Below are 26,148 nucleotides of genomic sequence, written 5' to 3'. Positions count from 1 at the left end.
AAGCTGCAACAAGTATTTGCATGCGTTTCCTGACAGTATCAATCAGTGTACAACTGCCACTGTTGTTTGCACCCTCATAGCCATTCTCATACCCAAACCGGAAGATTTGTAATACAAGTTAAATTCAACCCGACTGAGTGACTTAAGGCAAAACTTAGATTTTTGAAAAAATATGTGTCACGTCAATATCGCAGGTCATTTTTGTGGGAGCAAAATGCCAATACTGCAGACGGCAGCACCGTCTGCAATAAATAAGGCCCTTATGTTTTACAGGCTGGTGCTGTACTCCCACAGACCCCCCCCCCACCCACCCACCCAACTCGCACGCACAAACACACACACACAATTTCATGACGGACAGTTGCAGTGCAAACCACAAGCGCAATAATCAACATATGGTTGATTTCAATACCTCTCGACAGTGTCAATCAAGCCTGTGGAAAGGCTGATTGTTTGATACACTTCTCGGATTGACCGGCAGTCTACTTACCAGGGAGGAGCGCTTGGCTGCCACAACACTGCACTCTGCTGGTAAACAAACTTCTCCCGCCACACACAACACACTGACATGAATGTGAAGTGAAATATTTGCATGTGGATCGGGTGGCGTCAATCACCTCCTTTCCCGTCCGTGTGTGCCTTTAAAAGAGACGAGCACAGGGGAGAAGAATCTGAAAAATTGCTCCATCTTGCGTGACACCCCTGCATGATGCTCCACTGTTTGGCGCATTGACAAAGCAAAGGGTGCTTATTAGATATGATCACACATTTTTGCAAACTATAGTACTTGAAGCAATGAGATTCACTTCAACTGCAGTTGATTTGAGAATTGATTTAGATTATCAGGTCATACGGAAATTTTTCTTTAAAAAAAACATCTTTCTAAATTCTCTTGACAATTGTACGACTGTGCTTCAGTTCAAAGCCAAATAAACTCGTGATTCATTTAACTTAAGCGCCGATCCCACTTGGGCGGCGACGTTTTGGCAAAGGCAGCAAAATGCGCATTCACATCAGGGTTCTTGCCAACGGTTTTCATTGTTACTGCTTTTTTCTGAAGGAAAAAAAAACCCTTCAATTCTTATGAGAACTGCATGAACGCGATTCACTTTGAAGCGAACCTAACTTTGAATGCTTTTAATCTAGGTTTGGTGAAAACATCGTAGCTGGATTCCCGGGACAACAAACATGCACACTTTATCAAAAATCAACTCCGCTTTATTTGATATCGTTCATTAACAACAGCCACAGCTGTAAAAAAAGAAAAATAATCATCATAATCATAACATGGCATAAAGTGGCTCCGCTAGAGCATATTAAATTATATTTGCATGCAGATCAAGAGATCTTTTCTTTCGCTTGCATGGGGGTAATATTTTTGAAAGATCTTCCGTCTTGTCCCGGAAGTCACTTCACAGGGTGAAACTTACGCGCCATCCTCTACCTATTAGCAGCGGTGACGCACTGCGTTTCAGAACTTGGTGTAGATTCTCACAAACCACTGAGCTCTTACCTCTTCAAGGAAGACGATCTCCCTGTGGAGCGCCTGCTTGAGATATACTCCGAATCGTGTTTTGAGATGGGTGCACCCTTTTTTTTTTTTTTCTACCGAGGATCAAAGTTATCCTAAGTCGCCTTCCGGCTCGCAGCTCAGCAAAGTGGTGACTGCTTTTTATCTCCACCTTTTCTCTGCTCACCTTGTTTGGCCTTGTGCCTTCTTGTTCTTGCAGACGGAAAGTCAAAATGGAGGTGGACCGGGTGTGAGTCCAGTTACTCGCCAAATGTAGGGGGGCTTTCTTGTTTGTTTGCTTGTTTATTTTAACTCGCCAAGTATTGATGCATGCATTACCGCCAAGCCGTGTGCTCCTAATCAAATGTGACTGTTATCAAGCGGAGAGCGAGGCCCCGCCGGCTCACCGGCAGCGGCCTCCTGGTTGAAACAGCTGTTTTGGCACGAATTAAAGGGGAAGTAGCAGGTGTCACCTGGGTGCCCACCGTGGGGGTGCGGGGGGGCACACCTGCTTGCGTTCATTTGATCCGAAATGCTTCGGACAGATTACGGCGCGGAGGTGAGCCAAGCTGGCGAGCATGCCATCACCACCGCCATCTCAAACATCTGAAAGTGAGCGGACCTGGAGTGTGTACGTGTTCCGGGAAGATAATTGTGTGCGGTGAAAGCCTCCCGAGGCCGTAAAGGCAGCTTGTTTCAAGATGGGATGATTTCACAGGACATTTAACTTTACACCTCTCATTTGTTACCTCTTCGGGGTATTACCGAAATGTCCATTAAGGGGGATTCCGAGGAAATGTGGCAAACCCTTCACCTCCGCCTCGCTTTAACGGGAGTGTCAATTGGCCCCGGGGTAAAAATGGCAAGCGGCTTATGGGGGTGTGAAGGTATTAACGTGGACGTTCTACGGTGCTGGTTAACTTCCAAGTTGTTCTAACGGAAAATATAATTTTCTCAAATGGAGGAAATGGAAAGAGAAAATATCGCCATCGTCAATCCTTTTTAAAGGGAAGTTTGCAATTTTCAAGAAAGCGTTTTTGTCCATCCATCCATCCATTTTCCGATCCGCTTAATCCTCACAAGGGTCGCGGTGGATAATGGAGCCTATCCCAGCTGTCTTTGGGCAGTAGGCGGGGGACACCCTGAACCGGTTGCCAGCCTATCGCAGAGCACACAGAGACGAACAACCATTCACGCTCACACTCACACTTGGGGATAATTTAGAGTGTTCCATTAACCTGCCATGTATGTTTTTGGAATGTGGGAGCAAACCCGAGTACCTGGACAAAACCCACACAGGCACAGGGAGAACATGCAAACTCCACACAGGAAGGCCGGAGCTGGAATCGAACCTGGTACCTCTGCACTGTGAGGCCGATGCGCTAACCACTCGAGCACCGGGCTGCCAATGTTTTTGGTCATCTTTGCTAAATCTCTCAGTATGATCTGACTGTAGCATAGGAGTAATTTTTTGTTGTTGAGGAAATTAAAACCATTGTGGGGGTACATGTAGTTTTTGCCATCACTATTATCAAACATTATGAAAAGGTCGCTATAAAACATAAACAAAAAAAAAATATTTCCCCTATGCCCCGTTTAGAAATTGGAAGTATACAAAAAACTAAAACAGACTTTCGTGATTCTTAGTGCTTCCCACCGCCTGGCCAAAATTACGCGGCTGCACCCCTGTTGCAACGTTGGCTTTGTGCAGCGACAATGCATTCATTTCATGAGTCAACAGGCAAAGGCCGGGCAGTTTGCGCGCAGCTCAACAGTGCTTAATTGGATTCTAATCCATGGCAACACCGCAGCAGGCTTGTTTCCATCTTTTATTTCAGCAGCACCTGGAGCGTAATGGTGCTGATTACATCCCACCCGCGGTTTGGCGCCCAACGTTCCCCGCCTCCCTCCCAGGGGGCACTGTCACGGTCCACGCTGCCCTGAACAGCGGCAGAGTGGTTTTTTTCTTGTTGTTGTTGAGGGTCAAAGAGAAAAATGTTCTTATGAACCTAATTAATTGTTTACTGCACAAAGCAGTTCAAATAGGCTCCGGGAAAGATTATCATTCGTGGAAGCCGAACATTAACGATTAAAAGTAAATTAAAAAGATAGAGGGGGGAAAAAAAAGCTTCAGGGTGAACTTGGCCCAAAGGAACGAAAAAACACTGCATCTCATTTAAGGCTGGGAATAATGTGGAAACTTTTTTTTAACTTTCCCTCATACAGTTTGTGGCATCAGTTTGCTTCAATATACAAAGACACGCCTCTACTTTCCATATCCTCGAAGTGAGTTGTTTGCTCCAAAATCAACTTGCTGAGTTGTTTTGACTTGCAGCACAGGTGTCAAACTCAAGGCCCAGGGGGCCAGACCTGGCGCATCAACTTCCATGATCCTTGCTAAAATGATGACCAAAAAGTGTCATGTGGATGTAACAAATAATGTGTTTGAAATTTTGACATCATTCTTTTGCCACCCATTTTAACAGTAACGTTGTCCATTTCAAGGTAGAAAAACTTCAAACAAGTGTTGAGGGTTGCCATTTGACGGCGACAACATGTAGAGCGCCTGAGGAGAGCGTGGGCCTCCTCCCATGTCAACATAGACAAAAGGTCGCGAGCAAACAGCGGCAGCCCCTCTGACCCCCACGGCGTCTTACAAGCACAAACGCGTGTGAACAGAACATCCACAAGCCCTCCCACCCCTACAACCCCAACCCCCCACGCATCCCCCGCTAGCACACACACGAGCAGGGCCACACAAACACAAAGCATCCGCGTGGCTGCGAGTGAGGTTTATTTTCCCAGCATCACGTCGAGAAACAAATGGAGCGTGGTGGGCCAGCTGAGACCAGCTCGCTGCAGTCTTATCTTGAAATACTGACTTCTGTTATCAAGTGGCTGCAGGTCCTTTTAGAGCCTGAGCTGCTGTTTTTATTGTGATTCTTACAACAAATTCTATTTGGGGGGGTCTCAGCACGCCCGATAAATCTCCAATTTTTGGAAGCATGCGCATGCTTGGAGAAAATGTATGTACAGTGGTACCTTGACTTACAATTGTTTTGTTTTGGGGGGTTTTGGGGAGTGATTTTGTTTGGTTTTGTTTCGTGTTACAAGCAACGTTTTGAAGCTTCGCCACATCCAATCACCATCAGTTCACATGATTATCTCGCAGTGAAAGTGTTCTGTGGGCGCATTTTCCAATTTTTTGGAGCAGGCTTTTTGCCAAATATATTTTTTCTAACTATGGGTCCGATGAAAGACAGCAGATGCTGTCCTTGAAGCTAAAGCTTGACAACATTTACACTCACCTCATTTTGCTCCTCCAAGTCCCCTTCAAAAGAGTGATGATGTCAAATCCAGAATATAAAATAGAAACTATAAAAAAAAACAGATCTCATCATGAACATTTCATTTACTTTAAAGACACTGGAAAGTCAATTGAGATATTTCTTTTGAAAAATGTGCCTTATGCATGTTTGAAAATGAGTGCAAAAAAATGTGCGAGACTGAGAACAATGTTGTTACTATATATATGTAGATATTAGCATTACAACGTTTTTGGCTAGTTCAGTAGTGTGTGTGTGTGTGTGTGTTTTGACTAAAATGGAGGCCACCAACACAGTGGGGCATCTTGCATGAGGAGCAATAGGAACTAAGCCAGCTTGCATATAGAAAAATGCAAAGATCCATATATACCTGACATCCATTATGAATGTATTTCCTTTTTTTTTTTTAAGGCAAAAAATTCTTGAATAATTCTTGTATGCGTAATCCATGGCCAGCCGGGATAGGTTCCCACACAACTACAAACCTGAGAAGGCCAAGAGCTGAAGAAAATGGATGAATGGATGCTTTTATCTCTGGTGTAAAAAAGAATACGTACAAAATATAGTCAGTGCAGTGATTTCGGAAGAAAAAGATGGTTTTTGGAAGGTGTGCGTGTACCGTCTCTGAATCCTGTGTGAATCTACGAAACCTTCAGCGCATCATGCAGAGAGAGACAGTCTGCACCCGCAATATTTGAATTTCATCGCGTTTGACATTTGATAACGGCGGCGTGCGGCTTTCGATTCCAAAGGGTCCCTATCATGTTTGCTCAGACTTTTAACTCTGCTAGAAAATACAAAAAAAAATCAATGGCATACAAAAGAAGAGCTCAACTATCACAGCGGTATCATGAAGACAAATCCAATTATTGTTTTAGCTTTGCATGAGAAGACACTATACATATCAATCCACCTTCTGGGAATTCCCGCTATTTACATAAAAGCTTGTGCCAACACGGGGGAAATAAGGAAAACTAAATGTCGCTGTAACAACCATGAGTCCATTACTTCTGAGCATGCATGGGGAAATGAGGCGATGAAAGGAACCTGTGCATTTTTTTGGTTTTACGTTTGATCCATTAGCCTTGTGCAGCTATAGAAATTACATAGATTATAAATTATAATTTATTATCCACTATATTCATATTTACAAGCCTGCGTCAATGTGGCCAAATTATATAGTGACCATTCACGCTCACACACACCCCTAGGGACAATTTAGAGTGTTCAATTAGCCTGACATGCACGATTTTGGAATGTGGGAAGAAACTGGAGTACCCAGAGAAAACCCACGCAGGCCCGGGGAGAACATGCAAACCCTACACAGGGAGGCCGGAGCTGGAATCAAACCTCTGCACTGTGAGGTCGACGCGCTAACCACTGGCCCGCCGGGCCACTTGATTAAATAATGAATGTAGTTATTTATCTTTAATTACATTAATGTATTTGTTAAATATGTTTCGTTTAATGACCTTTTTTGTTATTTTTTTCCACTATGTGGTGAATGTTTTAATTTTCGTGCAACACATTACTTTAACTATTTGTTCAATTTCTTTTATTTGACGATCAAAAACTGTCAATTTGGCCAAATCCTTTCAAGACAGCAATGTACAGGGGCTAGAAAACAGCAGTAATTGTAAAAATTAAATGCAATGTAATGATATGTCATTTATTAAAATGTTTGTATTGAAATTATGTTAAACATGTCGCCCATTTGTCCATTTTTAAAACTCGTCTAAAAATACGTTTTTATTCTATGGATTTTGACTCAATGAGATTTTGCATTGTTTTTGTATTTTATGGTGTTTGTTTTGTTTTAATACGGAAGTGTCACGTTTTCGCATGACAAGAAATGACCTTGTTGTAAATAAATTGTTTGCGGAACGTTTTTCATTTAATTCAATTTAATGTTAAGAGTTGTGTTTTAGTGTTTTCAATGTTGATTTTTAGTGTGCGCGCGCATTCTTGAGTAAGTGTGGAACGCGGTGGTCTCGGGTCGTCGTTTCCTTCCGGTTTGTTTATGTCGACACACCGCATCGGCGTCGTGAATAGGGAAGCCTCGCGTATATTTCTCGAATTTGTTCCAAATATTATCTGGCTGCCGTCATCTCACTGCTAATTGGTATGATTCCTCAAATGAACCTTTTGCATTTTATTTAATTCATTTATTTATTACTTTCACGCATAGTGTCGTAAGTTGAGGACTTCGCCGGACATTACTGTACGGTTTTTGAAAGGTAAACATACATTTGTAATCACCTTTTAGAGACAGCAGAGAGTCAGAAGTTTGAAGTCACAATACGTCTTAAGTTTAATGGCTAAATAACTGCTGAGCCGCCAAATCATCAATGTTGCAGCTGTAACGCAGTGCTTTACAGAACGTTTAACATAGAATAACAATAATACAACAGAACACACACACTCTCTCTACAGCAAACGCGTTTTTAAAAATAAGATAGTTTTAAAAAGTGTAATTACTCTACGGTGTAAATCGCAACAACAAAAGTAGTAGTTGAAGTCTGGTTGGCTCCAGCGTGGGTGGTTAGTCTGCATGAGAGTTTCTGGGTTTAGGTTTTGACCTACTTTAATTACTTGTGTTTTCATTTTGTATTTGGGTGTTTGATCATTTGTCCCGTTCAATTAACGGCTGAAACTGCATCGGTGACTGTTGCTTTCCTTTTTTTTTCCACTTCACTTTAGCAGTGGCATATCTGAGTGTGTCTATGTCATTAGTCATGATACTTTAACATGGACTTCTCACCTTGACATTCTGCTCCTCAGACCTCCTCGTCAATGACAATGTCTCTGTGGCCCAAGATCTCCGCTGTTCTTCCACCAGACGAAGACCACTTCCCACTGCACTTCAACGACAAGGTGGAGGCGAGCGTGATGGAAATGCTGAGAAGATCCAGACAACAGCTATACACCGGCGCCCCGGCCACAGGCCGCCTGCTCGACGCTCAGATCGTTCTGGACGTGTCGTGGGAGAAGCTCAACACGGGAACGTGGCGCCACGTGGACAAGGAGTGGCGCCGGGTCTACTCATACGGGTGCCTCTTCAAAGTATGCGCCCTGTGCGGAGCGGAACCTTTGGAGGATGATCTTCTGCAGGCCATGCGCACCTGTGACATGGGTTTGCTCATGGGCGCCGCCATCATGGACGATCGACTACAAGTTCTGGTCGGGATTCTGCAGAAAGAAATCAAGAAAGACAACAGAAATGAAGGCGGGAGAAAGCATACGGAGCGAGAGCATACACAGGCCAAGGTCAGTGTGCTCTGGTATGAAAGCTGGGACTTTTTTTTCCAACTATAACACCAAAATACTGGGTGGCATGGTGAACAAGTGGTTGTGATGTGATTTCAACAGAGGCTGAAGTTGGTACTGCCAGATGTTCCGCTGATCGGAGAAGATCAGGCAATTCCCAGAGTAAAATGCCCGTCTCTGGAGAGCTTCAAGAAGAACTACCTGCTCCCTTCCAAAGCGGTCCTGTTGGAGGGGACCATCGATCACTGGCCAGCCCTCAATCAGCACCCCTGGAGGTTTGGATTACTATTTAATCTGATGGAATTTAACAGATACATGGAGTTTTCCCATGTGAAATGAAAATGAACAATCTGGAACAAATTCTGATTCAGACATTGTTTTCTATCGCAAATGCCATTAAGATTTGATATATTCTCCCAGAGTTGCAATTTTTACTTTGTTTTAGCATGTTTTTAATTTTTATTATAATAATTATTACTTCAGTTTGCTAGGATTTTTTTCCCCAATTTTAGTTTTTTTATATACCGCTGATTTTATTCTTCGATATTTAAATATATTTACTCATTTACTAGTTACTATATTTGCCATTAGTCATTTTGAATTTTAATGGATGGTTATTTCATTTCATTTCATATTCATGTTTATTTTTTTAGATTTTTAGCTTAAATTTTTCTTTTTTTTTTATTTTAAAATGTTTGCTATAAATGTTCTATTCCATTTCTATAGTTTTTCAGATTCTTTTCTTTCAGTTTTTATTATAGTGTTTACTTTTTTTTTTAGTTTTTGCGAAGGATTATTTAAGGTCTTTTATTCTGTTCTTATTATGATTCTCTAGTTTCTAGCGCACGTAACAAGACACTTCCAAATCTCTTATGCGTTAAAAGGGTAACATATAACCATCCCCCAACCCCCCAAAAATGCCCCAGTGATGAAAAGTGACCCTCCTTGATTGAAGTAAGCGCAACAAGTGCAAGCGCAGCCCTCTGCCTCTGCGTGCAAGTTATTGGTCCTTCAGCGCTGTTAAACAGTCGTGCAATCAGCCTGATTTGCACTTGTCAAGCAGCTAAGTGCACTTATCCAAGCGAGTGACGAGAAAAGCTGCAGGGTCTGGATGTGAAGGACATCGAACAGACAATTTCCATCCCGAGAGTTTTCCTTTTCGCTGTGCTCAAGTGTAAACTGGTCTGAGGAAATGTAATAACCCTTCTCGTCCCCCACCCCGTTCCAAAGCTTAGAATATTTAAGGTCGGTGGCGGGGTGTCGCACCGTCCCCGTGGAGGTGGGCTCCAGGTACACGGACGAGGAGTGGTCCCAGACGCTGATGACGATCGACGAATTCATCGACCGCTATATTTTAAACCAGGTGAGTTCTTTACACCTCAGAAAGCTTAAATCGTATGCTTTGGGAGATTTACTGATTTTGGTATGTCGTGTGTGTGTTATAACGTGAGACCTGGCAGGAGGGGGCAACACCTATCTGTGGCTATCTGGCTCAGCATCAGCTCTTCGAGCAGGTGGAGCAGCAAAATAAAATAATGAATGACAATGTACTGTATATTTTTTAGTTGGATGTGGAATAATTCAGCCGTTACCATAGATACCAGAGTTGAAGGACGACATCCGAATTCCTGATTACTGCTGCCTGTGTGACGGTGACGAGGACGACGTGACCGTCAATGCCTGGTTCGGGCCCGCCGGCACCGTGTCGCCCCTGCACCAGGACCCCCAGCACAACTTACTGGCGCAGGTAAGCATGGAGATGTCACCTTAAATGTCGCCGCTTCTAGTTTGGAATGAGGCCACTCGTAAAGCAAACGAGTTCCTGGAATGAAGAAATTGATAAGTTTATAAATGAACATTAAACTCTGTTTGTCTCTGTCAGGTGGTGGGAAGCAAATACGTCCGCTTGTACTCGCCCGAAGACTCGGACAAGCTCTACCCACACTCGTCTCAGCTCCTCCACAACACAAGCCAGGTGTGATTGGTATCATGCCCGCTTGTAAATAAGGCCTTTTTTGTTCTAATGAAAATTATTATATATTTTTTAAAGTGTTTTATTTTTTTCAACCACACACTAACTAATGTTGCTTTGTGTCCTTAAACAGAGCTGAGAACTGCTTCTTAACCTCGGTTTTGCAAAATGGCGTGATAACATATCTCACAAATAGTGCTTTTACAAATAAATTGCATTACGGTCATTCAACACTTTTCAATTTGTACAACTTGTAACAGTTCTCATAGCAAAAAATTGTGGTTTCAGTGATTGATTACCTTTCTTCCCCCGGCCTAGGTGGACGTGGAGAACCCAGACAAAGAACGCTTCCCGGAGTTCTCCAAGGCTCCGTACCGGGAGTGCGTGCTGCGGCCCGGAGACGTGCTCTTCATCCCGGTGCAACACTGGCACTACGTGCGCTCGCTGGAGCAAAGCTTCTCCGTCAGCTTCTGGTGGTCCTGATTTGGGCAAACGACAGAAAATGAAATGAGGTGATTCTTATGTACAGTATTTCTGGTTTCAACATTTTTTTGTACAGCTTGTGTCGTTTAATTGCTCTCAACCTTTTAATCTGACAAATATCCTCAGGTGGTTGTATTTGCATAACGTATGCAAATGAGGTAGCGGCAGCTAAACATACTGCTGGTTAAAGCGGGTCACAGCTGAGGATGAATAAATGAAGCATCCCCTGCGGGGTGCACACATACGTGCGCTATTTTGCATATTAGCATTTGATCAATTCTCATTAGAAATATAAAGTGAACACAATGCGAAAGGTGAAATCAAGTTGCCATCTTGCTATGATAGCATGTTAACATTGACTAAACTTCCATTTGAAAGAGCCCCTTTACATGTTGTCCTGTGATCACGTAATGTCTTGCTATCGATTTTAGTATATTAACTGTTAGCATTGGATCAGTTGCCTTTAAAAATACCAACTGAACACAGGGCAACATGTACACTGGGGCCGTTATCTTGCGATATGTTAGCATCCCAACTGTTAGCATGTTCTCATTTGAGCCAATCTAAATAGATCATAAATGATACGAATATTCTTTCCACATACTAGAGCAAGATGTAAACCCGGGTTGCTATAGGTTAGCATGTTAACATTTCAATTACACTTTACAGTAAAGGGGTCGGTCCTTGAAGCAAAACAGAAACTGATCTTCCGATTGTTTGAACGTAGAAATATTGCCTACAAAATGAGCTAACTTTAAAAATAAAGGCCAACAGATTTAGCATAACTCTAATAAAACTTTATCGAGATAAACAGAGTCCTCTTATCGATGGTAGACATGCAGCCACTCAGATAAGGCCTACGTTCCTGTGCCGTAGTTATCCTGTCTTTGTTTTATTTTGAATGTCTTCTAAACACTGCAAACTGGACCGCCTTATCGTCGCTCAGTAAAGTGGCAATATTGACTTCAGATCTCACAAATCTGCTTACTCTCATTATGAAGTGATCGATACTCAATTACAAGTGAAGTAATGCAACCTGCCCCATCCCTCCATCCTGCTTTTTTTTTTGTCAACCGCTTTTTGATTAACGGCCTACATGCTTTTGGGCAACTCACAGCCAAAGCCATTAGATTTTTCCTGTTTGGTGATAATTGAGGTTTTTTTTCCTTTCATTTGATGTGGAATAAAGTGAAAATTCAAACAGCAGTGATTTTAAAGCAGCATCAACTCACCTTTAGAAGTCGTCCAGTTGTCATTATCATAATAAGTACATTCGCAAGGTGTAATGAGATTTGTCTTGAGCCCGCGACCCTTTTGAGGATAAGCCGATTTGAAAATGGATGGATTTGTCTTTCCAAATACTATTCTGCTCAATTTACATGACATTATCAGCACGGTTGTTGTGATTGTACTTGATATGCACAGATATAGCTAAATAGCATATTTTCACACAAACGTTTAAAATAAAGCCAAGAACTGCTTCACATCTCTGTGTTGCATGTAGCCCACCAAATTCTGCCCCCCCCCCCATGAACAGCCCGGGAAGTTTGTGATACATTCCGTTCATTTTCAAGAAATGCAGAGGGGATTGAAGAATGTAGTCTGATATTCCACGACTGCAATAGCAGTTCGATTCCAAAACAGATGTGAAGCAGCGGTCACAAACAGTGGTCATACAACCAGATGAGTTCAGAGGTTCACTGAAAAGATCACTCTTAAAACATAGGACAAAATATTACTTAAGTGATTCACAGAAGTGCAAAATCAATTATAGGGAGGAAAAAAAGAATAAGCATTTTTCTGTTTATAAACAATTGAGCTTCTGAAGAAATAAAGAACGATGTGAAGCAGTTCTTCATGTTTACTTTGCGTTACATAGTTAAATAAAGCTGACATTGGAAAGGTCATCAAATTACACTCAGACTACAAGAGTGCTTTTATTAGTGTCAAAAATGAATAGGGAAATGCAGGCTAAACAAATTGCTTTATTTTGAAATGTCGGTTTGATTGCAGTGTCTTTAAACAAACACAATCTCCAGTCGAGTGCGTCTATTAAAAAGTTAAGACTTCACGGCGTTAGAAATGAATTGCGACCATAGAAAAGAGATTGCTACACCTCAAAGTTAAAAAAGATGATCAATGAAAGCAATGAAGTAGCAGTTTTCCAAAAGGTGTTTCACCTGAGTTGGAGGCCATGCGCAGCAAACAAAACAATTACGCTTGTAAAGAGGATCGCACGAGTATTAACGAACGTTCATCATCGCAGTGCAGTCTTAAGGCCTTGAGCACAATATGCAAATGACCCTGTGGGCTCCTGCTGCAATGATGATGATCGAAACGATCATTCAAAAACCAAGAGAAGCTTCGGTGCCTTAAAGCTGCTTGCCTTTCATAGTGTCCTTTTATTTAGTTTTATTTTATTTTTTTCCTCCAGTTATTCCAATGCCACAGTGGAGGAGGCGTCCACGTCGTGCATGCGCTCGGCCACGAAGAAGCAGAGCGTGCCGCTGAAGCCCAGCACCACCATGAGGAGGAGCTGCCACGTTAGCAGCGTGTTGCCGCTGTAGAAGAACGCCACGGCTGCGAAAACCGACTGAACAACACAAGAGCCAAGAAAAAAAAAAAAAAAAACAGTTGATATAAAAAAAAAAGTAAATAAAGAAACAATTGTTGATTCAATAAGAAAGAGAAATGCACGCTGTTCTTTCATATAGCGCTTGTAAAACCAAGTATTACTTCACAGCAACACAAAACCTTCAAGCATTTTTAGTTTATGCAGTAGAAAAAAACCCAATCCAATAACAAATAGAATGTGAATTAAACTTCGTTTATCTTGACTTAATGCTGGTGGGAGAAGGACGAAGAACAGTAATTCTTCTGCTACTCTGACTCAATATGATTAATAATAGTCACTCTGTGGAGGATAAGGAATATATGCCAGTGAGGGTTAAGTTGTCTACAATCTGCTGCTGTTCAAATGTGTCTTGCTCAAAGGTTTCAACGCTAACCGTGAGCATGTCATTGGCATTTGACATTAACATTAGGTTAGTGGGCTATTCTTAACATTGTTTTAAACACACAACGTACATAAAATCCTCTTTATTTTGTGTGTTTGGCAGTAAATAAACAGTGTGGCATTAAACAGCTTGAAGCCTCTGTTCAATCCTAGATTTAGAAAACTTGATTACTATAGCGCAGGGGTGTCCAAAGTCGGTCCTCAAGGGCCGCTATCCTGCCCGTTTTCCAGCTTTCCCAGGAGCAACACACCTGATTCAAATAATCAGGATCATTCTAATACTGCTTCAGAGCTGGCTGATGAGCTGATCATCTGAATCAGGTGTGTTGCAGCCCAGAGAGATGGAAAACAGGCAGGACAGTGGCCCTCCAGGACCGGAGCTGGACATGCCTGCTTTAGCGAGTCGAGGAAAGCAAAATCAAGCATTTTTCAGTTTGGAAAAATGTTTGACTTCTTTCCGAGAAAAATGCAACACAGGTGTGAAGCAGATCTCCCAAATATGAAATGCTTCTCGTCTCGGAAAGCAAAATCTTCATATTTTTATACGCGCGTGTGTGCGTGCATGTGTGTTTAGTCACCTGTATAAATTTGAAGATGGCAAATGCGGGTGTGCTTTGCTCGGCATAGACGCAGCCCAGGATGCTGTAGAGCTGCGTGTTAAAGCAGCTGTCTCCCAGGCCCAGCAGGAAGCTGCACAGCAGGGCGATGGACATGCTGCAAGGGCATGGCAAGCATTAGCATGACGAGCCTGCTGATGTGCACTTACTCCTCGCGCCGGTATTGCACTGAGAAGCAAGAGCCCCCGCTTCCTGTTCTATGGTTAACAGCACGTTAATCTACTGTATGTATCATCCATCAAGTTTAATCAGTGCATCTATTTCTAACCATCTACACACCTTGGAGTGAGAAAGGGGCTCTTGGTGGTGGCGGTGCTGAAGACCACGGGGGCGTCATCGGGAATGTTGAGGAAGATGAGATAGAAGGCCACGAAGTGTACCACCATTCCCAGGAAGACCACCGAGGTGCGTCTGAATCGATTGTTCTTGCACACCAAGCCGAACAAGCCTCCGCCTGGCAAGCACGAGGAAAGAATACACAAAGTCCGTCTCCGTGACAGTTTGGGCCAAGCGTTGGCCATTCAGCGTCAAGGTGAGTTGGATTCTTCAAAACATTGTTTTGTGTGAATATATTTCATGGCCGAACCCACCTATGATTTCGCCCACGCCCAGCACCATGCCAGAGACCCCGATGAGGCCTTTTGCAGCCTGGCCGAATTGAGCCGTGGCTCCCAGGCACGTCCCATAAACGCCGCTGTAGAAGGACAGCTCCAGGCCTGCACCAGGAGACGAAAGCTCAAAAAGAGCGCTGAAGGGGGGGCGCCCGCTCAGTACACCGATGGGATCACTCACCGCTGTAGGCCATGCAGGGACTCAGGAGCAGGATGGTTCTGGTCTTGAGGAGCTGGAGCATAGTCTCTAGGGACGGAACACATTCCTATTAATGGACACTTTATTAGGTACACCCAACATCCATCATGCTCATTTTTTTTGATTGACAGCACCATTCAACAATATTTTGTCATATATATTCTAGCCTGGGGTTTTTCCGGGTCGTCGAATTCGTCCATAATAATAATAATAATAATAGATTTTATTTATAAGCGCCTTTCAAGACACCCAAGGACACTTTACAATAACAAAAAACACAAAACAATACGGGTTGAGCAGCGGCAGCCAAAACGCGCCAGCGTTCACTCAACCCGAAAGTCAGAAAGAAACAAGGGAGGGTGAATGTGAGTGTAAATGGTTGCCTATATGTCGCCCTGTGATTGCCTCGTGACTAATCCAAGGTGTACCCCACCACTCGCCCTAAATCAACTGCAGCTAACCTCAGATTTGAGCGATTTCTCTAATCGAGGAACAATTTTTGGAAGGTTATTCCCAGGAACCTGAAGCAAAGGTTTAATAAAACAACAAAAATATGACAATAGTAAGTAATCACTCAGTGACATAACTAAGTTCCTTTCGAAAGGTGAATCTGGCAACATTACATACAGGCAATGTTAATTTATCAGATGAGACTTACTGAAATCCGCCTTCACGTCCTGCACGGCCGTGTTGGCTCTGTGCTTGTACCTAAAAACAACAAAGATGCAGTGGGTTCATTTCAGTTATTTATTTATTAGTTTTTGCAGCAAGTTTGTTAGTTTTAGTGTTGTATTTATTAGTTTTAGGATTGGTTTTAGTTTTTTTTTTTATGGAATATTTTTCAAGTGCAAGATTTTAAATAAATAAAGTTGTGAAGTTATACTCCACTTCTCAAACGACTGTCTGACTTTCCTTCTGTACGGACGTACAGCAATATTGAAATACTTTCAAAATAAACCCCAAAAGTATGGTATTTATTGACAAAGACTAACATGGATATTTTCACTATAATTATAGTTAGTCTAGGCATTTATAAACGTAAGATACAAGTTCAGTAGTTGTTTTTTTAAGAATTTTCATATTAATTTCATTTCCAAAAATGTTTTTAAATTTGACTTTATTTTAATTGTATTTATTACAATAAACGCCCTGCATGGAAATGAGGGGGGGGGGGGGGGGGGAAGAAACACATTCCACTTACACCACGTGAGCCGAAAGCAGCGCTTGTCCTTCCTCCTCTGAGAGCATCTCCTCCTCTGGCAGGTGAGTCTTCCTCAGCACCAGGAAGCACAGCGTCCCCACGATGGAGGCCACCAACAGCGAGAGGAAGATATTCTTCCTGCTGCTCTCTGACCGCATAATAATGCAAGGCCGGAGACATTTAACAATCCATCGGGCTTTATTATCATGCTCCTTTATTCCAAGCATTATCGTACTACCTGGTATTTCTGCTCTTCCGTTCCAGTCCAGATAAATGCACAGATTGCCGAACAACATGCTGCAAATAAAGGAAATGATCATTTATGGATGGAAAAGGTCAATTTCCTCTTTAGCCTGTCAATATAGGACATACTTGAGCAAACAGGATGCAAATAAAAATAATTACAATTAAGGGAAGATATATCTTGATATTTGGTGAAAAAAAGGGGGTAAAAATCAAAAAGTTGATTTATGCCATGCAATTTTTCATCAGTGCTATTCCACATTGGACCACGCGCTTCCAAACTAGATGTATGACAAAAATGCTATTGCATATGCTATATGGACAGAATAATTAGCACATACAGTACTGTTTTTTTTCCTCCAGTGCAAAGGGCTTAGTTGCACATAAATTAGCATTTAAGGATAGTACAAAAATACAAAACCAAACAAACCAACACATGAAATGGTAGAATTAATTTTGTACACTTTTTTTCAAAATAAAAAAGTAACTCACTCGAAACTTTTATTTTGTTGAGGTACTGTTTGTCCACAAAGAAAAATATCAAGCCTACTCATGTAGTATATAGCAGTAAAAAACCTGGTGTAAGCACAACTAAGGCATGCCTGCCATCTAGTGGTCATCGGTGATGTTACTACTTAAAACTCCAGTCTAACCCTGCATACTAGGCACCAGCGGATTTGCATATTCTGACTTGTTTACTGTATTCCCCCAATAGTTTTTCATATTTTTGGATTGTTCCCAGTTTTTCCGGCATTTTATTTTATTTTATTATTTTTCGGAATGAGGGTCCAGAATGTGGTTGCACATTCCTGTACGTTTTTTTGTTTTTTTTTTGTTTTAAATGAATAAACCTTACTCGTGATGATTGTCGGTACCTGCACTGCAGCAGAGCCCAGAACAAGCCCGTATTCCTGTTGATAGTTGAAGCCTCCGAATTCTCCACCAGAAATTGCCCTTGAGCCGTCCACAGCACTGCAATGGGAAACAAGAAGTTAAAAAAAAAAAAAAAAAAAAATTAAATAGGACGCCATGTGGGTCATGTGAGTGGAGAAATGACTGGATGAGGGGGAAGGGGGGACAGCAGTTAAATTGGCTGCATCAAGTGTGACATTATCTTTTATGTGCTGTTAAGTAACACATGTACTCTCAGCACACAGCCCGGGGGCATCGTCAACTATTTTTTCCCCTCTCCTAAGATTCCTAGCAGTTTTGAGTTTGGTGCTCTGCAACAATTTTACTGTCTTTTTTTTTTTAGAACTTCACATTTATTTAAATCCTTTGCTTCAAATTTTGACATGTGCAGAGGAGGTCTCGAATTAATCCACATCTTCCCACACAAATGTTATTCATGACTGGATATGTCAAACCTTAGAATCTCACCTTGTTTTTTCCCCTCTTAATGTCCTTCTTTTTTTTTTCTTTTTTACCTCATTCTGTCTGTTTTTTTCTGTTTGCTTAGATGCAACTTGCTGGTTACAGCATTTGATGTAATAACCTGGATTTTTTTAAATAGACTATACAAATACAAACTGGCATGCATTTAAAATTAGTTACTAAATAAATTGAATGTATAATCACAAAGGCATTTGTAATTATTAAAATAAATTACAAATAAAAAAACTATTTCATGGATGGACCTGGATTATTTTAACTACATTTTTAATAAAGAAAATTGAAAATATACTCAACTGGATTTATTAAAATAATGGCAAAAGTATTTAATAAGATATTTTTACATAATGTATTAATTTAAAATATTTACAATACAGTGACAAAATTACCCGACCTGGATATTTTTACAATTCAATAATTTCCCTCTCTCAAAATAAAATGTACTTGGATTTATAATTAATTACAATTGAAAAAAAAACTTTCCCGGATTTATTGGAACCACATATCTATAGATGAATAAACTGTTTTTTGTGTATGAGCAAAAAATTAATAAATAAATAAAAATACATTTTTTTAAAAAACACCTTAAGTTTTATGCTAAAAAAGGGAATTGGCCAGTTTATTTGTAGATAAATGAGAAAAAAAAATTCAAAAATAGCGTACAGTGTATCATTAAAGAGACCTGTATTTTTATTTTCATATTCATAAGATTACAAAAAGTTTTTTTAATATATTACAAATGTAAAAAAAATCATAACTGGGGAAAAATATACACCTAATTATTGATAACAAATTTTCCATGAGTGGTGTGAGAAGACAACACAGAGGGCTCAACTGCACTTTTAAAGATATATTAAGTATGATTATGGTGGGAAGGGCTTACTGGCGGCCCCAATGCCGAGCAGCACGGACATCAAGTAGAAGGACCACGTAGACGGCTCGACAAAGACGGTGATGTAGCCACTAGATGCGCAAGACGACACGGTGATGAGCCGTAGATCGATATGGTCCCACTGTTTGTGAATTCCCGCCGGCGTGAGCTCTTACCTGTAAAGCAGCCCGCTCAAAAACATTGTCATCTTTGGTCCTAGCACGGACACCACGGCGGGCGCCACCAAATTGGACAACGAGAAGACTCCATAGATGATTCCCAGACTGAAAAAAGGACAGACTGTGATTATTGCGGTAACCTTTGTTAAAAAAATATGTATTTCAATATTTGCTCCACCTGTGGTATCCACTTCCTGTGAAGGTGTCATTCTGCAGACTTTTCACCACCGTTTGCTAAAAAGAAGAAGAGAAGTAAGGATGCCCATTTTATTATGTCGTGAGATTCTTCATGGCAGAGCAGAACTCATTGGACTTGTGGGCAAAATTGGAAACACGAGATGCACATGACACAGATTTTTCACTGTCTTTTCTGCTTGATGGGTGAGTACTGATACCAGGTCACGGTATCAAGCTGGTACCATCCTTATTTCAAAGTACAGTATTGGGTATTCTTGAAAGATGCCAGGACCAGCCACCGATACTGAAGGCATAAACAATCCGACACCCTTGTCAGTAGTTGGTGCTACACTAAGGCCGTTTGACAAATCAGTAAACCATAAAGTGAGGTACAAAGACAGAAAGTTCTTCATTCACAATTATCTGTCGTTGTATTAAGTGAAATTTCAGGTATCAAGAGTACTACTGGTGCCTGTCTGAAAAAAGGCTATCAAACATCCCTAAAATTAATAATACCATCTTTTGAGTGAGAGAAACAAACATAGAATGAAGCCTGTTGGATACCACATTTTTCCAGACAGATACTAAAAGAAGTGTTCACTCTGATACTGAGAACCAATACCACTCGTATTTATCTGACATATAAAATTTCATTTAACATAATGACCATAAAATTGTGTAGAAACATCTTACTGCATAAGTGTCAAACTCGGGTCCTGGAGGGCCGCTGTCCTGCATGTTTTCCAAGTCTCCCTGTTGCAACACACCTGATTCAAATGAACAGGTTCAATGTCAGGCTTCCGCAGAGCTTGCTGATGATCTGATCATTTGAATCAGGTGTGTTGGAACAGGGAGACTTGGAAAACATGCAGGTCAGCTGCCCTCCAGGACCTGAGTTTGACACCTATGTCTGTACTCCCCCGTCGTGATATATATTACTAGATCTACCATAAAATGCTAAGGATAAAAGTATACAAAAACAAGCCTTGGAGAAAGTAGACCAAAAATATTTTTTATAAATGTAATATGATTTTGAATGAGAGAAAGTCCCCAAAAAAAGAGTGAATTTTTATATTTCAAAATATAAAAAGGAACTTGCGGCTAAAAGTAAAGGCCTGCTTTGGACAAATATATATAAATTTAACGACATGAATAAACCCATGTTTACAGTGAGGGAAATTACACACAAAACAACAATTACAACCTAGGAATTAAAACATTTTTAAAAATGTAAATAATTGGAATATCTTGTTTTGGAGATGGCAATTCCAGCTCAATTAAAATATAAAATTAAAATAATAATTAGAGAACGTCGAAGCAAATGTATGAAAAAAGGCAAACGTTGAAAACTTACTTCAACGTTGCCACAGGTGATGAAGGCGGAGAAGACGAACAAGAATCCCACGCCCAAAATCACCACATTAAAAGTCCTCCAGTCTGCCATGGTGCTTCTTTTTCTTGTTTCTTTTCCTCGTCGCCCTCGCTGCTACATTTCACGGACTTCGCCCCTCCAAACTCAGTGGAACAAACTTTTGAAAAGCTCCCAATTGTCAGGTACATTTAATAAAATGCCAATGTAGTAGGCGGCGATAGTGGCAACATCGTGAGTTTCTTGTTGGGCTGCCACACAACGCGTGCATGACAACTTGTGACTTCGATTAACGGAGTTTTTTTTTTTTCTTTCCCTCCCCACTTCTGCTTTTTTTTTGGATGACTTTTTCACTCTACGGTAGCCGACAGCCATTCTTCTTCTTTTACCTGGACAGTGGAGCATTCCTTGGGTCATCACGATGCGACTGTCACCTGGTGGTAAAAATTGAAAGCTACACAACATTTTTTAAAACGTAAAAGCTTATTTTCCGGTTTTCTGGGTATATTTTTGAGGTTTTAATTTTTTGTTTGTTTGTCTTTTTCAAATTCATATTTGTTTGTTTTTTATGGAACTTCTTATCACTTTTTCGGAATATTCTTGTTCTGTTTTTCGGAATATTTTTTTACGTTTTTCTTTTAGGGTTTTTTCCCCCCGATTTTTCAGAGCAAATTTCACCTGAAATTGGAGAGCAAATAACAATACACACATGCATTCCTTTATTTAGAGCTCGTAAGCAAACATGACTGTCTTATTTAGAGTCATCAAGTTTTAGTTTACATACTTTTTTCAGTTTATTTGAATAGTTTTTTTTCTGATTTTCTGAATTTTGGGGACTTTTTTGTTCTGTCTTTAGTGAATATTTCTTTCAAGTTTTTGAAAAATAATTATTTCTGTTTTTCATAATAAATCTATTTTTATATTTTATTATATTAATTGAGAGAGAGAGTGCGAGAGAGAGATGCCGTAAAACTGAAAATAATAAAATATATTTTTAAAAACATGGATTATTCCCCCCCCCCCTCAAAAGAAATACTCAGATAAACAGGAGTTATTTTTCAAGTGAATGCAATGCGCTGCCATAGCATTTTTTTTAGATATTGCCCAAAAATAAAACCATGAATAAAAAGAATAATTCGAAGTGAAAACTTTGATGAGTTGTAGTCGACATTTCGACCAAGAGCTGGCAATAAACGTCCTTGTAAGACCTGAACGTGTTTAAATGTACACGAAGAAGAAACTTTGATGAACCAATCGCAATCCAGGAAAGTGCCACCTCTTGGAGTGTACCTTCTCGGCCAAAACAACCAAGACGAACGACGAAACGAGAGAACTCCCCGCCATCCATCTCCGTCGTGGCGAGATTCGCGAAAGGCAAGTTCTGAGCGCACATATTTGTAACTCAATAAAAATTAATTAAATTTGAACTCCACCGTGATAATATTTTTGTAATTTTTATCTGCAGCTAAATGTTGTACAAACCAACTTCCTGAAAGTAATTTCCGTGTACGAAGCGAAAAAGATATTTACACTTGCACTGAGAGCTAAAGCGTCAATCCTCGAAGTTAACATGAAATTATTAACTATTTACATCGTAACAAAACGAAAAGTAGCTCATTTGTACCTGTATCCGACATTAACATTGTAAATAAGGGGACGCTCTTGCTGTCTGTAAAATCTTGGGCTGGATGAAGATTTCCACTGATTGTACACAATCATCATGGCGACCCAGGATGGTGAGTATTGAGCAGAATATAGCAACATTTACTTCGTAACGCCACGGCAATTTTCGTGCTGGACAATGAATTTGTGCACACCGCTAATAGACACGTAGACGCCGGTCGCTGTTAAGGTTGTCTTTTTCAATATTCACGTCTTCTCGTTCGGGTTTATCTTGACATGTTTCACCAGTTTCGTAGCTTAGCTAACGTCAATGACTGCTAACTAGTGCAAAAGAAGCCGTGCAGAATTGGAGTTTCACTTTGCAAAACAGAGGGCCCAACTAAAGCCGACTCAAATGACAATCTCCAAGTGGTCACAGTCGATAAGTTATCCCGTTTGACAAAGAGGCTGACTCGTGGAAAGTGCAAGATGCTGTGTCATATCAGCGCTTTGACTCTAAAAGCGTGTTTTTTGTTAGCCGCTCGTAAAAGTCAAATGAGTCACAACCATTAAAAGCAAGATACATCCAAAGCCAGAAGAAAATAATTTCTTAAAGTGACATTAATGACACCTTGTTAATTAAAATACATTGTGTGTGTTTAGTCTATTTACTGCAAGTGGCCAAAGTATGTTTTGAATGAATTCTGAAACTCAAATAATTACCTCGTGCTGCTGTTCTGTCCCAATTAGAAAATGTGCACTGTTCAGGGATTTAGGGCCTGAATCTCGTGCGCCCCCCTCTGTATGGCCTTTACAGGAATATAAACTCTAAGTGTGACTGTCGATGTTTGAATGTCAAATCAGGTCCTCCGACTTACACTCGTGTACCAAACTGGCATGTTAAGTTCATTGAAGACTGGTCAGGTGTGTCCAGATACGGTAATAATCTTGCATGTTTTAGATGTCACTCTAGAAAACAGATGGCTGAGTGGGTGGCTCTTTAAGACCAGACACCTAAAATGATCTCAATTTGAAAATGAGTTTTTCTCCATTTATGGCAGGAAATCAAGTTACAATGCAAACGGACGAAAAGCCAAAGGAAGGGGAGGAAGACGCACATCTGGGGGAAACTACGAAGAAGGGCGACTCGGAACCGGCCTCCGACGCAGGAAACGCCACCACTCAGGACTCTTCCAGCATCAGCAACGGGGATGACAATGCCGAGGACGGGGGTGAGATGGTGGACTTGAAGATCATCTGGAACAAGATCAAATATGACTTGAGGATCCCTCTGGGTAGTACCGGCGCTAAATTGAAGGAGAAGATCCATTCGCTCACTGGTGAGAGCAATATACAAATGGATTTTTCAACAACCACAAGGAATTAATTAATCTTTATGCCCCCCCCCCCCAATAAAAAAAACACAATCTCAGATATATTCTGTATTATAGAATATGAAGATAAAGGCAGGAAAGGTGATATTTTTTTCTGCCTTTAGTATCATTTGGCTGTTTCCGGCACCCTCAACGAGTACCTTTGATACCGATACCTAGTATGATTACTCGCCCATCCCGAATATTTTGATTAATTTGGGGAAATATTTCATTGATTTTAAAAGCATTTAGCATTTATTTTGTACATTTAAGAGTATTTTGGTAAATCTTGGAGAGTATTTATGTGGCTAAGACTACTTGGGGAACTTTAAGAGAGAATTTCATACATTTGACAGTATTTGGGTAACTTTTAGGCAGAAATTCAGTAGACTATACTACTACTACTACTATAGAGTATTTAAGTTACATTTTGAAAAGCATTTGAGTACAACCAGGAGTGTTTAGGTCACATTGGGCCTACTATGCAACTCTTATTTTAATGTTGGTGATTTTAGTGGTACTTGGAGGACCACGTATTTTTTGAGAGGGTACTTGATGTGAAAAGTTTGAGAACCCTACTACACAGGTTGTCCCTCTATCTCTCTGTTTCCGTCCGTCAGGTCTTCCGCCGGCCATGCAAAAGGTGATGTACAAAGGCCTGGTGCCGGAGGACAAGACATTACGGGAAATGAAGATGATGAGCGGCGCCAAGGTCATGGTGGTGGGATCCACCATAAACGACGTGCTGGCAGTCAGCACGCCCAAAGAGGTTATGCAGCAGGAGGTCAAGGCTGAGGAGAACAAGAAGGAGCCACTATGCAGACAAAAGGTCCCGCACCTCAATTCCAACGTCAACTCGAGTGTAAAATGTTCTGGAAACTTTTAGTTCTTGTTACTTGTGAAAGTACCTGTTGTGCTGTATTTACACCTAAGTTTCTGTTGACTTTTAGTTCAGTTCCGGCAACTAAGAGGTTTAAGAAATAGAAAGAACCCTTTGTGTCTGTGACTGCATTTCCACCACGCTGGGAATTCGTATATCTTGGTTATTGTGGTTCTGAAAACTAAAAGGGCCCAGAAATAGCCATTCTGGTTCCGATAACTAAAAGTACCAATTGTGTTTTTAGTTGCATTACCACCTAAAATTCTGGAAACTTGTTGTTCTGGGAAATAAAAGGTTCCTGGAACCAAAAGTACACATTCGGCCCTTTTTTCCACGACAGAAACTAGGAAGGAATAGAATTGATTTCTTTTGTGAGAAAATATGTATTTACTTGCATGTATGCTCTTATTCCAGCAACACAGGAAAGTTTTGGACAAAGGTAAACCTGAGGATGTAATGCCAGCTATTAAAGGAACAAAAGTGAGTCTGAATGCATTTTTTTTTCCATTTTTGGGGAAGGGTGGTTGTCGGGGTGATGTTTTTAACGTCTTTGCCCTTCAAACCGGCAGGAGCGACTACCAACTGTGCCTTTATCCGGAATGTACAACAAATCCGGAGGAAAAGTAAGACTCACATTCAAACTGGAGCAGGATCAGCTGTGGATCGGGACTAAAGGTGAAACACAAATGTACAAAAAGCTAACTGTGATGCTTATTTTTCCTTGTATCTTTTTTTTTCTTTAATGTTTGTGTCTTTTTGTGTGCAGAGCGGACAGAGAAAGTCCCGATGGGCTCCATCAAAAATGTGGTTTCTGAGCCCATTGAAGAGCACGAGGACTATCACATGATGGTAAGTGCTGCTGCATATTTAGCTCTTTACGAGCTGCAGATGAGACGAATTTCAAGTCATGTCAACGACTGGAAGAGGAGGCTACAGACACATTTGTTCTAAAACTATTTCTTTGCTTTCAGGCATTTTGTATTGTTTGCTTAGCATGAGGCTTAACACTCTTTTAGTAAGGCAAAATTATGGGGTTTGTGTTAAAGGCAAACAGGGAATTGTTTTATGTGTAATGGAAAAGTCAACTCGACCTTGGTGTGGCAGTACACAGTTTACAGCCTCTCTCTTAATCTTATTTATTTTTTTAATCAAAAGAAGATGCGGCAGCAGATAAATGTTGAGGTTCAATTAGGTAATTCCCCCAAAATTCTGATGAAACACAGCTATGAGGGTGTGCACACTTGTGTAACCCCATTATCGTCAGTGTTTAATATCCTCCCTGATTAAGTTGTAGGTCACATTAATGGTTGAAAAGGTTTTGGCACAATTTATCTTGGCTTCTTTCTCTGCAAACATCTGGCATTTGATCAGGGGTGTGTAGACTTTTTCTACCCAGTATTCTTCGTGTATGCAGGCGTTCCAGCTGGGTCCGACAGAAGCGTCTCAGTATTGGGTCTACTGGGTGCCCACACAGTTCGTGGATGCAATTAAAGACACAGTCCTGGGGAAATGGCAGTATTTCTAATGTGCCTCTTATCAGTTTTGTTTTTTTGGCAATGATGAACTGGGACAGAAGATAAGGAGGAGTTGAGGTAAGAGGAGAGAGGCTCGAGGAAACGCGCCGGCATCTTATCTGAAGGAACTTGACTGACGCCCGCGGACTAAAATCTTTTTTTTTTTTGGTTTCAACGAGCGCTGCAAGTGGCAGCGTTCACATTTCTGAGCCCTCCCTCTTGTTGATCATTGATGGCTTCAACAAATACAAGGGGAAGAAAAAAAAACAATGAAACAATTGTACAGAAATTGCTAACACTTTTCTTCTGTTATTCTTAAAGAAATAAAAGTTATTTAATGAAATGA

The 26,148-nt window shown here is 40.9% G+C and overlaps 3 protein-coding genes and 1 long non-coding RNA gene across 4 annotated transcripts; 2 read left to right on the top strand and 2 right to left on the bottom strand.

Moving 5' to 3' along the window:
* Nucleotides 1–504: 504 nt before the first annotated feature.
* LOC147192943 (uncharacterized) lies at nucleotides 505–7,723 on the bottom strand. Its single transcript, XR_015103258.1, has 3 exons — nucleotides 7,598–7,723; nucleotides 4,819–4,885; nucleotides 505–639 (listed from the first exon to the last, which is right to left on the bottom strand). It is a non-coding gene; the product is annotated as an uncharacterized LOC147192943 (long non-coding RNA).
* kdm8 (lysine (K)-specific demethylase 8) lies at nucleotides 7,630–13,134 on the top strand. Its single transcript, XM_086133619.1, has 8 exons — nucleotides 7,630–8,103; nucleotides 8,206–8,378; nucleotides 9,334–9,466; nucleotides 9,555–9,617; nucleotides 9,701–9,850; nucleotides 9,986–10,078; nucleotides 10,394–10,587; nucleotides 12,993–13,134. The coding sequence occupies exons 1-7, from the start codon at nucleotides 7,630–7,632 to the stop codon at nucleotides 10,556–10,558; spliced, it is 1,251 nt and encodes a 416-aa protein (XP_085989745.1). The 3' UTR covers nucleotides 10,559–10,587; nucleotides 12,993–13,134.
* On the bottom strand, nucleotides 12,524–20,757 carry LOC147192941 (UNC93-like protein MFSD11). Its single transcript, XM_086133618.1, has 13 exons — nucleotides 20,419–20,757; nucleotides 19,066–19,121; nucleotides 18,885–18,992; nucleotides 18,721–18,800; nucleotides 17,321–17,417; nucleotides 16,441–16,499; nucleotides 16,203–16,350; nucleotides 15,660–15,709; nucleotides 14,984–15,049; nucleotides 14,782–14,907; nucleotides 14,471–14,645; nucleotides 14,153–14,288; nucleotides 12,524–13,151 (listed from the first exon to the last, which is right to left on the bottom strand). The coding sequence occupies exons 1-13, from the start codon at nucleotides 20,506–20,508 to the stop codon at nucleotides 12,993–12,995; spliced, it is 1,350 nt and encodes a 449-aa protein (XP_085989744.1). The 5' UTR covers nucleotides 20,509–20,757; the 3' UTR covers nucleotides 12,524–12,992.
* A 1,329-nt stretch (nucleotides 20,758–22,086) lies between these two features.
* ubfd1 (ubiquitin family domain containing 1) lies at nucleotides 22,087–26,145 on the top strand. Its single transcript, XM_086134011.1, has 7 exons — nucleotides 22,087–22,169; nucleotides 23,097–23,375; nucleotides 24,029–24,237; nucleotides 24,703–24,768; nucleotides 24,858–24,963; nucleotides 25,055–25,137; nucleotides 25,703–26,145. The coding sequence occupies exons 1-7, from the start codon at nucleotides 22,154–22,156 to the stop codon at nucleotides 25,811–25,813; spliced, it is 870 nt and encodes a 289-aa protein (XP_085990137.1). The 5' UTR covers nucleotides 22,087–22,153; the 3' UTR covers nucleotides 25,814–26,145.
* The last annotated feature ends 3 nt before the right edge of the window (nucleotides 26,146–26,148 follow it).

The sequence above is a fragment of the Hippocampus guttulatus genome, chromosome 16, assembly GCF_054856545.1.
Source record: "Hippocampus guttulatus isolate MCC_2025c chromosome 16, RoL_Hgut_1.0, whole genome shotgun sequence".
Classification (NCBI taxonomy): domain Eukaryota; kingdom Metazoa; phylum Chordata; class Actinopteri; order Syngnathiformes; family Syngnathidae; genus Hippocampus; species Hippocampus guttulatus.
This window is presented reverse-complemented; position numbering and strand designations above follow the sequence as displayed.

What these genes read in the sequence shown, in the direction of transcription:
- LOC147192941 (XM_086133618.1), bottom strand. Translation starts at nt 20,508, where the DNA reads ATGGCAGACTGGAGGACTTTTAATGTGGTGATTTTGGGCGTGGGATTC. An exon ending in TTGAGCGGGCTGCTTTACAG is followed by an intron (nt 18,801 to 18,884) that starts GTAAGAGCTCAC and finishes TTGCGCATCTAG; the next exon opens with TGGCTACATCACCGTCTTTG. An exon ending in GCTCGGCATTGGGGCCGCCA is followed by an intron (nt 17,418 to 18,720) that starts GTAAGCCCTTCC and finishes TTCCCATTGCAG; the next exon opens with TGCTGTGGACGGCTCAAGGG.
- kdm8 (XM_086133619.1), top strand. Translation starts at nt 7,630, where the DNA reads ATGACAATGTCTCTGTGGCCCAAGATCTCCGCTGTTCTTCCACCAGAC. An exon ending in CTCAATCAGCACCCCTGGAG is followed by an intron (nt 8,379 to 9,333) that starts GTTTGGATTACT and finishes CCCGTTCCAAAG; the next exon opens with CTTAGAATATTTAAGGTCGG. An exon ending in AGCACAACTTACTGGCGCAG is followed by an intron (nt 9,851 to 9,985) that starts GTAAGCATGGAG and finishes TGTCTCTGTCAG; the next exon opens with GTGGTGGGAAGCAAATACGT.
- ubfd1 (XM_086134011.1), top strand. An exon ending in GAAGATCCATTCGCTCACTG is followed by an intron (nt 23,376 to 24,028) that starts GTGAGAGCAATA and finishes TCCGTCCGTCAG; the next exon opens with GTCTTCCGCCGGCCATGCAA. An exon ending in ACGAGGACTATCACATGATG is followed by an intron (nt 25,138 to 25,702) that starts GTAAGTGCTGCT and finishes TCGTGTATGCAG; the next exon opens with GCGTTCCAGCTGGGTCCGAC.